Genomic DNA, 14,415 nt, shown 5'->3' on the forward strand with positions numbered 1-14,415 from the left:
AAAAGAGCCCGCACACGACGGAATGACTTGTGATTTTCATTGCATTCGTAGCGCACTTAATTTTAACTGAATTCACGGTATAAATATCTAAATATTTTTGTGGTACCTACTGCAAAGTAATATTTTACTATGTTAGACCGTTACGCTCATTTTTTAATTGGTATCATAGTTTTAAAATTTTATCAGTTGGATTACTACGTTTTAAATAGCGGTAAAATTCTGGAATCTACGTACGCGTTTGCATTACATCGCATGAACTTTCGTAATCGGTTACGGTAGACAAACCAGAATAAATCGGCTTTTTTCACAGAGAATAAGCGAATCAATTTCGAAAAGTGTTTCTCCGTCATACATCGGGAGTATCTTACATTGTATGCCTTTGATCTACGTGATCCACATTCCAGCTGTCTGAGAACTCCTCGTAGACGCCGAAACTTTCTTCTCGTAATGTCGTAAGCTCCCGTGAAAAAGTTTCCGCTTTTCTCGGCAGGAAACGGCGCGACGAGAAGTCACCGTTCAAGTCGTAGATTCGCGATTTTGTTACTTCATTATTTCTTCGCGCAAGTTCACGCTCCAATCGCAATGAGGGAAGTCCGAGCTTAATGCCGCCTCGTAGAATTTTATCGATCGTCATTACAATAAACGCTGGCTTGCTTCGCGATCCTGTTATCAATTTAACATTTATATTAAAAGATTTACACAGTCTACAGGAATATATTACAAAACACATTATTTGTACTCAAGGTAAAAATTATATATTTCATAACGCAACGAAGAACGGAATAAAAATGCTAATTACTGCGTTTTTATTATTAATACTTTTTAGATTTAAAAATATTCTTATTATTACGATACGCTTGTTTATATTAATATTAACGAATATAATGTTAACGAAATAAATCCGCGCGGAGATATCCCGTACTTCTCGGAAGTTTTCTTCGATAGCGCATGCATTTATTCCCGCAACATCGCGCCGTCTCGCGTTATCAGCGCAGATAACCCGTCGCGATGCGTGACGCTGCGGGCTATACGTTCTCGCTTAAAATTTAATTCGAGCTCAAAGCCTTGGCTTTATGTCAGTTCGGCGGCCGTGATTGGTTGGCACCTAAGTTTAAGCTCACGAGCTTTAGTTCTCCCCCCGAACGATGAGCGTGTGTTTATGCGTGTGCGTATGCGTGTATATAGGCATTTAAGTGGTATGTGACACCGTGGGTAGCGTAAACCGGGTCACCCCCCGTCGATATTCGTAATCCGCCTTCCACAATAAATTTGCGTACCTCCGTGATTGTTCAAAACAATGTTGTTTTCATGTGTGAACGTGTGCTCGTTGGATCTGGACACTTGGGCAGAAATACGAGCACTCGCATAAGATTTGTTTAAACGCGGCATTGCGTTACATTTAGCGCAGATAAATGCTTGCCGACATTAAATGCGAGCGTCAGTTTATATTTATTAATAAACGAAAAACCCTACTTACTGAAGAGAAATATCAATCTAAAGAAATAGGTTTTCCAAAAAAGTTAAGCGGCTTTGCAAACGTAAATTAACATAGCACTTTTCGAAAATTGAATTTATAAAAGGGACACGTGCAGTTTAATCGTAATATAAGTAAATGTGATTTAATTATGTTTACGATAAGCAGATTTAATTGCGTTCATCGAACCATAGTCATCGCAGGAGGCGCGCATCGGCGCAAGAACGGGAGGTAATATAACCACTAGATAAAATGTATTGCGTGAAAATTACATGTGTGTACGTGTGTGTTTGTGTGCGTCTGTGTGTGTCTGTGTGTATGCGGTACCCAGTTAACGCCGGGTATAACCCATTTAAAAGATCTCATTGCAGATACCGCGAGGTGATAATGTATGGACAGATTGCTTTTGTTTCGCGGGCGGTTCATTTTCGCCGCTTTGTGTAACAACCTTACCGCGAAGAATCTCCTCGGTATTTACGCACTTGCGCTGGTCTACAACGTTTCCACTTCGTACCCGCTGTGTTATCTTTGTGTTACTAATTTTGACCTGTTTTGCGGGGTGTTGAATATTGAACACACGCGACGCAATGTACTTTATTCAGTAAAATTAACGCGAACCAATTTAATCTCACGATTAGCTACCATATATTTACGTATCTAATATATTATTGCTAGAACAAGAGATATATAAATATATTGCGTGGAAAAAAATTATATTTGAGTTAAAGATTGATTTTTTACATATTTACGTAATTTATAAAATCGATACACGGAACGAACGCTAATTGACACGAATTTAATCGCATTCGATTCTGCGATGTTGAGCACCTAATTTTCGAAATCGCGCAATAGTTTTAAATTGTTTGCAGATTCTCTTCGCGGTCTCGTTTACGATCCATTTCTGGTCTGATTTCCAACCTCTGCGGACAATTTGCGGATAATGATCGTAACGGCGTGGCCAAAAAGTTCACCGCACCCTCTCTCGACGAGGACGCCGGGGACCGAACGATAATTTATGAAAACGTTGCTTTCGGCGACGCGGTTGTACGCGTTCGTTCGCGTCGCAATGCTCTCTCGTGGGCGTCGTTAGCGGAGTGCCATGCCACGTATTTACGCACTAGAGAAATCAATAAACCATGCTCCGGGAAACGGGTTTTGGCGAGCGAGACCGTGTCAGACGCTCCTCGAAAGAGAGAGAGAGGGTAAAACTGAGGTTAACGCGCGCCCTTCGCACGCTATCCAGCTATTAGACAATGCAAATAGTATCGTTGCTCCGTGATCGGCAATTTGGATCTTGATACTTCGACGAGACTCAGCCCTCCGCTATGTTTTTATCTTGGCTAATCATGATGCATTAGGATACTCGGTTTCTTCTTTATCTCTTCTTGGTCTTTGTTCGGAATCGCATTCGGAATCGTATCAAACGTTCTTCCGAAATATCCTTTCCTTCTTCTTTTATTCGAAAAAAATTTACATGCTAATTGTAAGTTTGAACGACAGTGGAGGATCATTTCCGCAACGTCACCCCCGCCACGTTTCCGTTATTCACAAAATGACGAGATAAAAACTAGTTATTATCGCTCTCTGTAATATCAGCGGTTCGCGATAATCCGATACGAGCGAAACTGAATGGAATATGTGGATTACGCTGTACCGGATGTTTACGCAAGATGTCAACATGTGAAAACAGAAGATTACGAATTTGCATTCTGAAATGTTCGACGCCAACGGTGCAGGGTAGCGATCGGATTAAAACACAAACACGGAACGCGATTCGACGTATGGATTACGAACGGAGACGCGGGGACGTTTATGCAAAAAGAAACAAAAGTTTCGTGCGCGAGAGCGGAAATAATCGACGTTGCAAATTAACATATTGAGATATAGTCGTCGTGTGCAAGATAACGACGGAATCAGGCGAGTTTATTAATCCTTCACCGAAATTCCCTTATCCGCGGATCTCGTGGCGCACGCGAGATCGATATCGTATTTGAAATTGTTGCTTACTCCCCGGAGATAATTCTCGTGTTAATAATTCACGTCATTAATAACTCACGCGTAATGGGAAGATCATGGCAGGTTTATATTAATATAGATATATATTATCCGACGAGAGACAGTGAAGGAATGAACGGAAAGAACGAGAAACGATCTCTCATCTCGTCTCGTCTCGTCTCTCGTCTCTCGTCTCGCGTTATTAGTGCGAAGTTCATCGAGCGATGAAGCATCAGAATTGTCGAGGGTCGAGGAAGGGGTGACTTTAACGGCGACTCTCTCGTTAAAATGCGAATACTCGACTTAACATAAACCATTTGGCAAGACGATTAAGTAAATACGTTCGGCGGGGAACGAACGAGGTGACTGGATCAAGCGGCGGAATCAAGATGGTTTATGACGAACACACAAGTGTTCGCCGTCATTAACTTTATCGTGATTTACGTAACGTATTACAAGAGGAATCCGTGACGTATCAGAATCTTTATAATATTTAATGTTGAATATTTGCATGATTCATAAATGTCTAATTACTATTACTTTAGGGAAGAAAGGTTCGAATTAGAATAATTTTTAACACTGCACTGAGAAAAAAAGTTGTTAATCCCAAGAAATATTTAGTTCGATACGTTCAACTAAACATTTTAGTTAACTAAATATTAGTTGTTTCAACAATTTATTTCGTTTCTTTAATCAAGAATTAATTAATTCAACTAATGTTTAGTTAACTAACTAAAATGTTTAGTTGAACGTATCGGACTAAATATTTCTTGGGATTGACAAATTTTTTTTCTCAGTGTGAGAATCGTAAATATTTAAAAATTGAACAAATTTTCATTACTACGCCAACGATGACGATAAGCTCGCTGATGCGAAAGTGACTTATCAAAGAGAGAGAAAACTTGGGCGCGGATGGAGCAGCGCCCTCGAACATGTTTGAATGTTTGGAGAGAAAGCAACGAATCACGTACGTCGTCTTCGGGTAATACGACGAAGCAAAATTTATAATTATGGAAATTTATAATTTATAATAATGAAAAACGAAGATTGTGTGTGATCGTAGTGCGAGAGAAGTCCGCGAGAAAAGTCATTAGAGAAACGCTCACGCGAAGTGATGACAATTTCGGCGGGGCGATTTCTATTGACAAAGCGCCTCCGTTCTCCAGACAAAGGCGTCCGCATTTAACTGCGAACAGCTGCGTTTCCAGGCTATCCGTTGCGGTCTCTCTCCCGCATTGTGGAATACGATCGCTCGGAACGATGCCCGCGGTCCGAATCGTTTTCGGAGACGCGAGCTTGCGTCGAAACGTGCAAACAAACTTCGTAACTTTCGGATCATGGCCGGCGCGAGTTCGTGCGGACCGTTTATGCGTTTCCGCGACGATGGAGAGATTGCGTCGACGATTTAAAACCCATTAAGAGTTGCCCGCAACTCCTACTTTAACTTTAGTCCGAAATCGAATTTTTCCCTATCGATCGATCGCTGTCGTTGCTGAACCAGTTCCCACGAGCTGAGAGAAATCGGGACACGCGTGTGAGGGACAAGACTGCATGAGCGAAAAGACAAACGCAGTGCAATAATGACGTCGCTAGAATAAGTGAGAGAGAAAGAGAGAGGGAGGAAGAAAAGGAGAGAGAGAGAGAGGGAAGTCCAACGAGTAGTATCGCATAGCTACTTAAAACTTTCGGAGCTTGTCTTGTGTCCTTACTAGTTGGCACCTTGCTTACTTAGCCCGAGTCCGCAACTTACCTTCTCTCGCAGCTTCTCTACTGTTTCCCGTTCTACCCCTTTTCCCAGTTCACCCCTTTCCAACCCTCCGGTACCCTCCCTCCCTCTCTCTCTCTCTCTCTCTTTCTCCCCTTTGGTGGCTTAAGTCGAAGTTTACCTTTGTTCCCGGCTGTCAGTCCGATATAGTTTCCGGCTACTATCGCCACTCCGCCACCAGTGCATCTGTTACTATGCGCACCGGGACAGCTCCGGGCTTGTAACGATATTAATCCGCTTTAGCGGTGCATTTTGAAAAGGACGATAATCGGCGAAATCGCCGCGTCCATTGCGAGTGCGATAGCAAAATTCGCGAGCGCCGCCGCCACCGCAGCGCGCGACAGAAATTACTTCGATATTTGGTTTGTAAATTTACGCGGTATTCAAATAGAGGACGGCCCGCGATGGTTTATACCTTTTTCCAGAGCGGAAATCAACGTAAATACAGTCACCGCGGTGAGGAACGACAGCGGGCGTAAGCAAAACGCGGCATACTCTGCGTTTGAAACAAATCGTTCGAAGTAATTACACGTTGAATAAAATATGCTCTCTCACAATTTTATGAAATGGACTCTTTTTTATATACGTGGAATATCGGACAATTATAAAGTATAAATCTATCTTAATACTTGACAAATGATCCGCTGATTTTTCACAATTTTTCTCTGCTTAAATTACGTATATAGTTTTGCGTATGAATCATCCGTACGTATGAAAATTATTAAAAAATATATGCTTTTTAAATTTTTTGGAGGCTGTCATTTAAAAGCGAAGCTTCTTTCAAAGCGCGCTTTCAGTGGGCGGATTTGTGTTTCATAAAAAGCAGATTGCGGAGCTATATAACGATATAGCGTAGATTTTATTTCTATTGATTTCAGTTCGTAATATAAATGGGTGAAATTTATAAAAACTATATAGATAAAATAACACTCAAAACTATTTTTTCCGTTTCTGTTTCAGGAAGTACAGATGTTACCGGTGTATTGTAATGCACGCGCAACATGCCAACGTTCTGCAATACAAAGAAAGTAAGACATAGAAATTGCTAATTACCAAGATTTTAAATGACATTCTGTTCCGTTCTTTAAAAAGGATGTTTAGCTTTTTAATTCAGAGCATCGTAAAAACTTATGAATCACTGAATCTCGTTAAAATCTTTTGTCTTCTTTGTGCCTGATAAAATATATTATCTTACATTATGTCGTTATTTTAATATTTTTCTTCTTTCTTGTCTAGTTTCTCTTTCATTTCTTCTTTTCGCAAAAGAAACTTAATTATCAGAATATCAGCATCAAAATCGCTATTCCTTTTTATCTATGTCCCAGTTTCTTTCTCGTTTTATCTGTTATCTCGGTGCAGCTTTCCTCCTCGTAGATCGCAATTTCTTTGGAATTTTATTTTGAGTAAACGAAATAAACCCAATGTACCTATGTTTCGTCATTCCCGTCACGACATTTACAAGGAACGACGATGCAACGTTACGTTTCGCTGTTGTTATTAGCTTATTGCACGAGCGATTCACCGGAACCAAGTCTGCTGACCCAATGCGGCACGTTGACCAGCGACGCCACTCTGGTCTCTCTGTTTCGCTCCAATGCAGCGCCGCTGCCCTGTCCCATTAAGGGTCCCTTGGAGTTCACGTACAGCCAGGGCGAGGGCGAGTGCAATTCGCCGCGGTCACGGGCGGAAGCGTGCACGCAGGACTCGCGTCTGCTCCTGCGCTACCAAGCGTGCGCAAACGTTCACTCGTCCGAAAGCGTGGGTCAGTATTCTCCCCCCGTGTCATTATATCGTGCTGACATGTGACGACCTCATTTTACACGCAGATAAATCGAATGTCAACCACGGTGCGCGGCCTATTTAATCTTTAGATGTCTTTTTTTCGTTCATTTTATCATATCAGGGAGGATGCTCATATTCGTGACTTAAATATTTGGATAGCCTGAAGAATAATTGTGATGCAAGTAATCGTTGTGATTTGTGGATCGTGGGGCTTAAAACGGAAAGTCATAATTGGGCAGCGAAGAGCGCGCCGGGAAATCTGGCCGAGAGATTTGGAGATAACGCGCGTATCCTGTTTTATATTCTTTCCAGCGCAATGCAAACGATTATACAAATTTGATTACGGCGTTGTCCGTTTTCTACGGGATTCTTTGATACCGTACAACAAATGGGCGCCGTACAATAGATACCGCGTATAAAATAATATTGTTATACCAACATGCATTGTGCAATATCCATTTACACGGCAATTGTGTTATACCTGTTTACAAACGCTCATAATTTGTCAAGTGAATACCCTAAACAATTATGAATTATTATACAACGTGCGCGAGTCCAATCACTGCCTAGTGACATTTTGTTATTGTATAACATAATTAATTCGTCACAATCTATAGTTTATAAAGCGCTCGCCGAGAGTGCCTCGATACATTGACGCAAAATTTTAAGTGCGCCGCGAATGTAAAGTTACTGCAATTCGTAGCTTTATTGCCATCGAGTTTTCTCTCATTTATGTTTTTTTTCCCCGCGAAATTTTAATATTTAAATTTATTTTGAATTTTTTGTCGACTTTTCATCGCAAAAAAATGAATTTATTAAAAGAAACACAATAAAATGCGTACAAATGGCAACTTCTGATTATTGCGAGCGGAGAAATATCGAAGGACTGATTCTGGTTATGAGAAACGAGATTTACCGTGTGATCGAATTATACGCGAAATAAGTGTTCCGACTCGTCGACTCGTCATGTCGTTACGGCGCGCGCGGCATTTCGGCACGTAAAAAGGAATTATGACGTCGGCGGTGTTCCCGCGGTGACGTTAACATCCGCTTTGACATTAATTAACACGACGCGCAAGGCCTGTAACGGTCAATAAAGCTCGCGGCTTCGGAATGAATGATTAATGGCCTTGTCAATTACCATTTGTTGCTGGGCTTGTCCAAACGATTTTGCGCAATTATCATCGGCCCGTGCCCGATCGTCTATCTCGATACGCTGCACGCGGATAAATGAATACACGGGCGCTGCATCGCGCGCAACACACGTCCCGCGGATCCGCGTACGGCGAATACGTATGGTATAATGCGTTTTCATGAACATTCATATATCGTTTACCCCCGTTTATAACTTCTGCAGATAGCTTTATCCGGGGACACAGCGGCGATAAACTTCTATTTACGACTCTGTTACTAATAGGGTCGCGCGTAGGCTGGAGAATCACGACCGAATTTTCGTTTTGCTTTGATATACCTTCGCGAGAACCTCCCCGTCAGCTGGCTAACTCTAACGCGCGCTGCAGTTTATGTTTTCTGTAAAGCCCCGTAAACGTTTGCGCCCCAACGGCCGTGTATGTACACATCAACGGATCACTCGTGTATCCCGGGTATAAAACGGGGGGAGGGGAAAAAAGAGCGAAAAAAAAAATAACAACGGTTATTATTGGATACATGCCAATTTGCAGTTGTAACGGTTTTGTTTTTCTAGACGTAGAATTGGAGTGTCTGGCTCATTGGAGGGAGGGCAGCACAAATTACATGGTCGCGCGTTTGCACAGCGATCGTAACGATCGTAAAACAAGCGACGAGGAGAGCTATAGATGCTTTATTTACACAAATCCATCGAACAACACGTGGAACCTCGCGCAGAGCTCGGATGCCGCCTGCAATGGATTGATCAGCGTCAGCGAGGCCGCCAGAACGTTCAAGATGACACAGAGTGAGTCCTCTCCATCTTTTCATTATTATACGTTCTTTTTAAGAACTCCACACGTAAATCTTAATATCTTCCAAAAATATATTTTCCGCGGTCTATTAACCCTAGACAGACTCACTGGGGTAATACGTTACCCCACGTGAAATTCAAATTTGCATCATTTCAGCCAAATTTTTGGTTCTTTGTTTTGTTTTTCGAAATTTTATTACTGTTTTTTTTTACTACCGCAAATTGATGACTACTATCGTCTTCCCTATCAAACAAAAAAAAATTATCTATTATAAAGTTTTCTAAGAACATTCTGGAAATATTATACACGCGGTACAAGTTTGGGGTAATGTATTACCCCAGTGAGTCATTTACGTATGAGAAAAATAAGTGAGTCTGTCTAGGGTTAAGCGTACAAACTATTCTAATATATTTTGCAATAGATTTAATGCAATTAGAAAAGGATTGTTCGACTTCCTGGAATAGCGCTGTCTCTTAATATCTTCCAAGAATATATTTTTCGCTATCTGTTAAGTGTACAAACTATTTTAATATATTTTAACGCTAAATGCGTAAAGATTAATTTAAAAAAAAATTAGAAAAGGATTGTCCGACTTTCTGGAATAGCGCCGATCGCAATCACCCGCGGCGCGACGAGTTGGCCGCGTTTCGGCGTTCGTCGCGCGAGACGCGTAAGATCGAATATAACGATCGAAATTCCGCGAGGGGCTGTTAATCGATATATAGCGATGAGAGGCCATGGTGGCGGATCGGCGCGTATACCTCGGAGCCGCCGTACGTGCGGAGGTCCCGAGAACGAGAGCACAGAGCACGTAAACTATGAGAGTGCCTGCGGACACCAGATCGGATTCTTGTCCGGCATACTAGCGTTGGCCTCGTCCGGTGGTCAACGCCAGGTACTTCGGGTATTCCACGGTATCGCATAGCTACACGTAGCCCTGCCGGTTTGGGACGCTCTTGTCGCAGGATTCACGGTTAACCATATTGAGGGCGACGAACGGGCGCGGGCGGCTCGGTCGAACGGACGCAAATGTACGCCGGGGACGATCGGTATGACTGAGTATATTCATTGTGAAGAAGGATGAGCTTCGCGGTGAGCTCTCGTTATCGAGTAAACCTGCCAAATGGGTCTCCAGTTTATCCGCTTTTGATTTTCGCTCGGCACGCTCGAATTTTTCCATTCCAACCGCGACGAATCTCGGATGTTATTTTATTATTATCTCATTATATTAATATCGCTGCGTTTATACGTTTATTATACGCGGTCTGTCACGCAATCGACAGACATGTTATCGAGGAGTGACAAAGCTGCCGCTTAATATTTCGAAATCGCTGCCGCGGCTGCTAGAGGAAATTCAACTCGAGCGTTAAGCAGCTTAAAAATTTTTCAACGGCGCCCTTACCACGGGCGTCGCGGATGTTTCGTTAACCTCCTACCGGGTACCGCGTTTCCATTTAAACTTTCCAGGAAGCAGATTAGCCCCGGGATCTCGAGCTACGCCGGGCTTCCCGCCCCGAAGTGCCCGCCCCGCGTTAGATGAAGAGAACGTTATTCGCCAACGCGCGATAAATTCTATCTGGCCGATATGTAAATTCACGTCTCTTTCTTATTCTTTCTTGTACTATTTCACCGTACACGCTTATAATCGGTTCGTAAGAATTGTATGCAAATGCGACGATGCTGACGATAACTTCGAGCAAGATATATTTAAAGAAATAATAAATTGAAATATATATCCTAATCTTTCCACTAAGAAGAGATCGCGATAGTTTCAAAACGCGGTTTACACGTTGTTTCGAAAACTGCCGTGCATTTAGAATTTTCGCGAAAAATATTGTGATAAAGCGAGAAGAGTAGAAAGCCAGAACAAGTATGTACAGTAACGGAAGAAATACAGTTACGCGAAAAACGCAGAATATCATCGCGCGGTGTGGAAATGCATATATACGTATTTATGAAATATCGGAATAGTAGTAGTATGTATCGTAAAACAGATATTAGATTTTGAAACATTTTTGCATATTCCCGCACACTCTTTGCATTCCGTATTGTTAAGTTTCGCATCGTTATTCTTTTCTCGAGCTAATCTGATTGAGAGTCGTTTTTAAGAAAGTTTTTATCTTCATATCCCATATTTCAGAAGCTAGTTTCTTTGTACGAGACAATTAAAAAATTGGCTACAGTATGAACAATCATATTTAATGCGGAGGACTCCCGCAACGTTTTCCGCGGGAGATACTATTTTCATTTTAGATTGCCGTTTTCAAATAACCGCCGCACTGTGGAATTGCAATCTTTTCGCGGTAATGCAATGGCATTACATGCGGTCTGACTGCAAAGGAAGATAAGAGGATGAGCGTAATTTACTTTAAACAAAGCATACGTTTCTTCTTCCATTTCGCCGCGGGCGTGACTCATTTTAATACGCATTTTGTTATACACAGCATGCTCTTACGTCGCAAGACTGCGATAAAACGTTAAAAAGAAAATTCGCGTTTCTTCTTTGCACTTAAATTCCAAGCTATTATATAGCGTACTTGCGATAATTCGTGTTTGGCGAAACACTTTGTCGAAGACGCCTCGTGACGTAATACCGAGTGCATCAAACTAGTTTTATTCTCTATCGTCTTGCGCGAAGATTAATTTGCGCGTAACAAAAATCCGAAACTTATTAATTATAACTTAAAATTCTTTATAAATTATGTAACGTGCATGCAAGTTTTGTCATAAATTTGAAAATTTCCCCGGCAAGATAGGAATTTTAATTAGATAGAAACCAGTGCGTATCACGTAGAAAATACGCATAAGAAGATAATTATATCGCGGGTACATAGATCGCATAATGAAACAATTACGTGGATACCCGGCCGTTTCTTTATCGCCATCGTTATGCCTCTCCCTTATCATCCGCGGCGACGTACGCGATAAGCAGCGCAATTTCGGCGACCTATAGCGTTACGGCGCACGCATACACCCGATTGAATTATCGATTAGCTTTTAGTTGCACGCAGGCTGGCAGTCGCAGAGTATGCAGCACGCACGCAGCATACTTTGTTGCTCGTGCATTTTTAACGGTCCATTAATTCCACGGTGCATGGTGATTGATGGCCGTGAGCAATCGACCATTGACAGGATAACTGTTCGCCGGCGACAGAGCTGTCGCGCGTTTATAGCAAATTATTTGCGTCAACGTATAGCGGCTGCCGTTGCCAGCACGTGATAACTTCATCTTATGTACGACGTTTTTAATAGTTTTTCATATTTTTCAAATGTATATTATTACAAAATTACAATCGATCTAATATTTTCACGATTTGTTTTTTTAAATATTTCCACGAACGATACGACTTTATTTTATCAGTAATTGCGAGAACAATTCCGCATCATTATAGCGACAATGACAATGCAATGCGCACGTGAATTACACGTTGTAATGCAACGCGCGTGTGTAAGTGTGTTAATGAAGCTAATGAGTTGGTTAATATACATCACGTTCGCGTGTGACGTATGTCGCTCGCGTATAATTACGCTAGTTACGAATATAACGCCGTTAAAAGTGCGCTGTAATTAGCGCAGAATTATTCCGAACGGAGGACCGGTCGAATACCGGTCGATTTCTATTTTCTCTGCCCCTCCTTCCCCTTTTTCGACAAAATTCTTTGACGAAGCGTGCAAGAACCTGATAATGCGCCGGAAACAGCCGGCATGCCGTTGGAAACGAAGTTTACGACGCGACGTAGGAAGAAGAGAGGTCAAAGTTTACTTATGCCGGATTATCTGCTCGAGGACCCCGTGAACTTAAAGAGTCGGGAACGAGCTTACAGTATATATTATGCATTTCGAGTTTGAAATAACTGCGTTAGAAGCGGAGTTACAGCGCTCCCTAAGAATAAAGCCGCAGCTATTTCTTGACACGTAATTACATTTGAATTTAACAGTCGTCCGAATTTGCAATGTGGAGATGGAAATTACAGAAATTAAACTGTTGACGTTGCGGCGATAATCAACTTTACAATCTTGAGTCTCAGCTTTAAAAAAAAAAAAAACACTAAAATATTTTCGATAATTGCGAATACCAATGAGACAAAACTTTCGTGGAAACGCCGTTTAAATACGCATACAATTTTTCCCGTTTGTTAAACCATAATTGTTCCGCGCTTTCAAGTTTTAATCTAAATTTAACGTAGTTAGACGAGGACGATAAATATACAAAGAAGCAAGTCCGTGAGAGAAGGAGCGTCAAATATTTGGGAACTCGCAAATAATTCCGATTCAATCCTCTTATTGGGAAGAATATCATGAATACACATTTGCGAAATTTGCGTCGCGGAAGAGAACCACGGCGACAAATAGGGGATTCTCTCTCTCTCCACGGCCATCTTTTCACGTTACAGAAAAGCTACCGCAGCATTGCGCGTTTCCGTCCTGGGTGGTGGCCGGTAAATCGTGGGTGGCTTTGGATCGAATGGGTTCCCGGCTCCTGGCGTCGTCTTACAACCTCACGATCCTCGACCGAAACGAGACCCGCCTTGTTTGCCATTCAGTTGTCAACTCTGATGATCATCGCTATCACCGTTCCATGCCGATCGATAGGGAGAACCAGAGACAGTTCGTCGCGAAGGCAACGCGGGATTGGTAAGTCTCTATTCATGGCATTCGTGTAGAGAAGAAGTTAAGGCGAGCCACGAGACAATGCGAGTAATTCTCGAAATAGCGGAAACTGAAAAGAAAAATTGCGGTAGGTGCCTCGAACAGGTTCTTTCTTGCGCTCCGCGATTTGTAAGGGACATTATTAAAATGTCTACATTTCGCGCGAAACGGGAAGAAAGCGTTCGCTTTCACAGTCGGTGAAGGATAATTTTGCAGTTCACGAGAACAGGAATAATTATCAGAGAAGCGCGTAACATGATAATCGCAAGCTTTCGCTTACGGCGTTCGCGTAAATATACGAACGTGGTGAATTATTCCACTTTCGTCTGCGCGGCATCACTTTCCCGGGTATATCTTTGTGTATGTGTGTGTGTGTGTGTATGCCGGAATGTCAATGTAGGTCCACCTCCCCATCAGGTACTCTCATTAAAGCATTCGTGCGGGCGAGTTCGCGCGACGTAACGTATCGCTTTTAATCGCTCGTATACATGTATGTACGAGAGGCCCGGTTCCGGTTATTCACGCCCCACTGTCGCCGAGAGTACGATTCATCGTTAAAAGCTGAGATAAAAGTGCTTATTGGAACGTGTTTGTCGAACATATCCGCGGGAACACGCTAAAGTGTTTACTACTCGCCGGAGCACACTGGGAAGAATCGGCCCAGAAAACGCGAAGGCCGATCCGATGTTTTTCTTCGCCCCGTTCCGCAAAACTGAAGCGTGTCCAAACATTCGTTGTTTGTCGAGCGAAGATAAATTTCTTACTCCGCTACGAAGTGAGGAGGGGATAATTGCGGAAACTACAAA

At 42.3% G+C, this 14,415-nt stretch overlaps 1 protein-coding gene across 1 annotated transcript in view; it reads left to right on the forward strand.

The window, feature by feature from the left end:
* Positions 1 to 6,197: 6,197 nt before the first annotated feature.
* The window catches only part of LOC112451713, a 34,455-nt gene continuing 26,237 nt past the window's right edge, over positions 6,198 to 14,415 (forward strand). The window contains exons 1-4 of the mRNA XM_025011535.1: positions 6,198 to 6,262; positions 6,736 to 6,996; positions 8,722 to 8,952; positions 13,354 to 13,594. Of these exons, the coding sequence (XP_024867303.1) occupies positions 6,223 to 6,262; positions 6,736 to 6,996; positions 8,722 to 8,952; positions 13,354 to 13,594 (773 nt within the window). The 5' untranslated portion in view covers positions 6,198 to 6,222. The remainder of the gene's footprint in view (positions 6,263 to 6,735; positions 6,997 to 8,721; positions 8,953 to 13,353; positions 13,595 to 14,415) is intronic.

Source organism: Temnothorax curvispinosus, unplaced genomic scaffold (assembly GCF_003070985.1).
Source record: "Temnothorax curvispinosus isolate PA1 unplaced genomic scaffold, ASM307098v1 QBEX01002454.1, whole genome shotgun sequence".
Taxonomy (NCBI): domain Eukaryota; kingdom Metazoa; phylum Arthropoda; class Insecta; order Hymenoptera; family Formicidae; genus Temnothorax; species Temnothorax curvispinosus.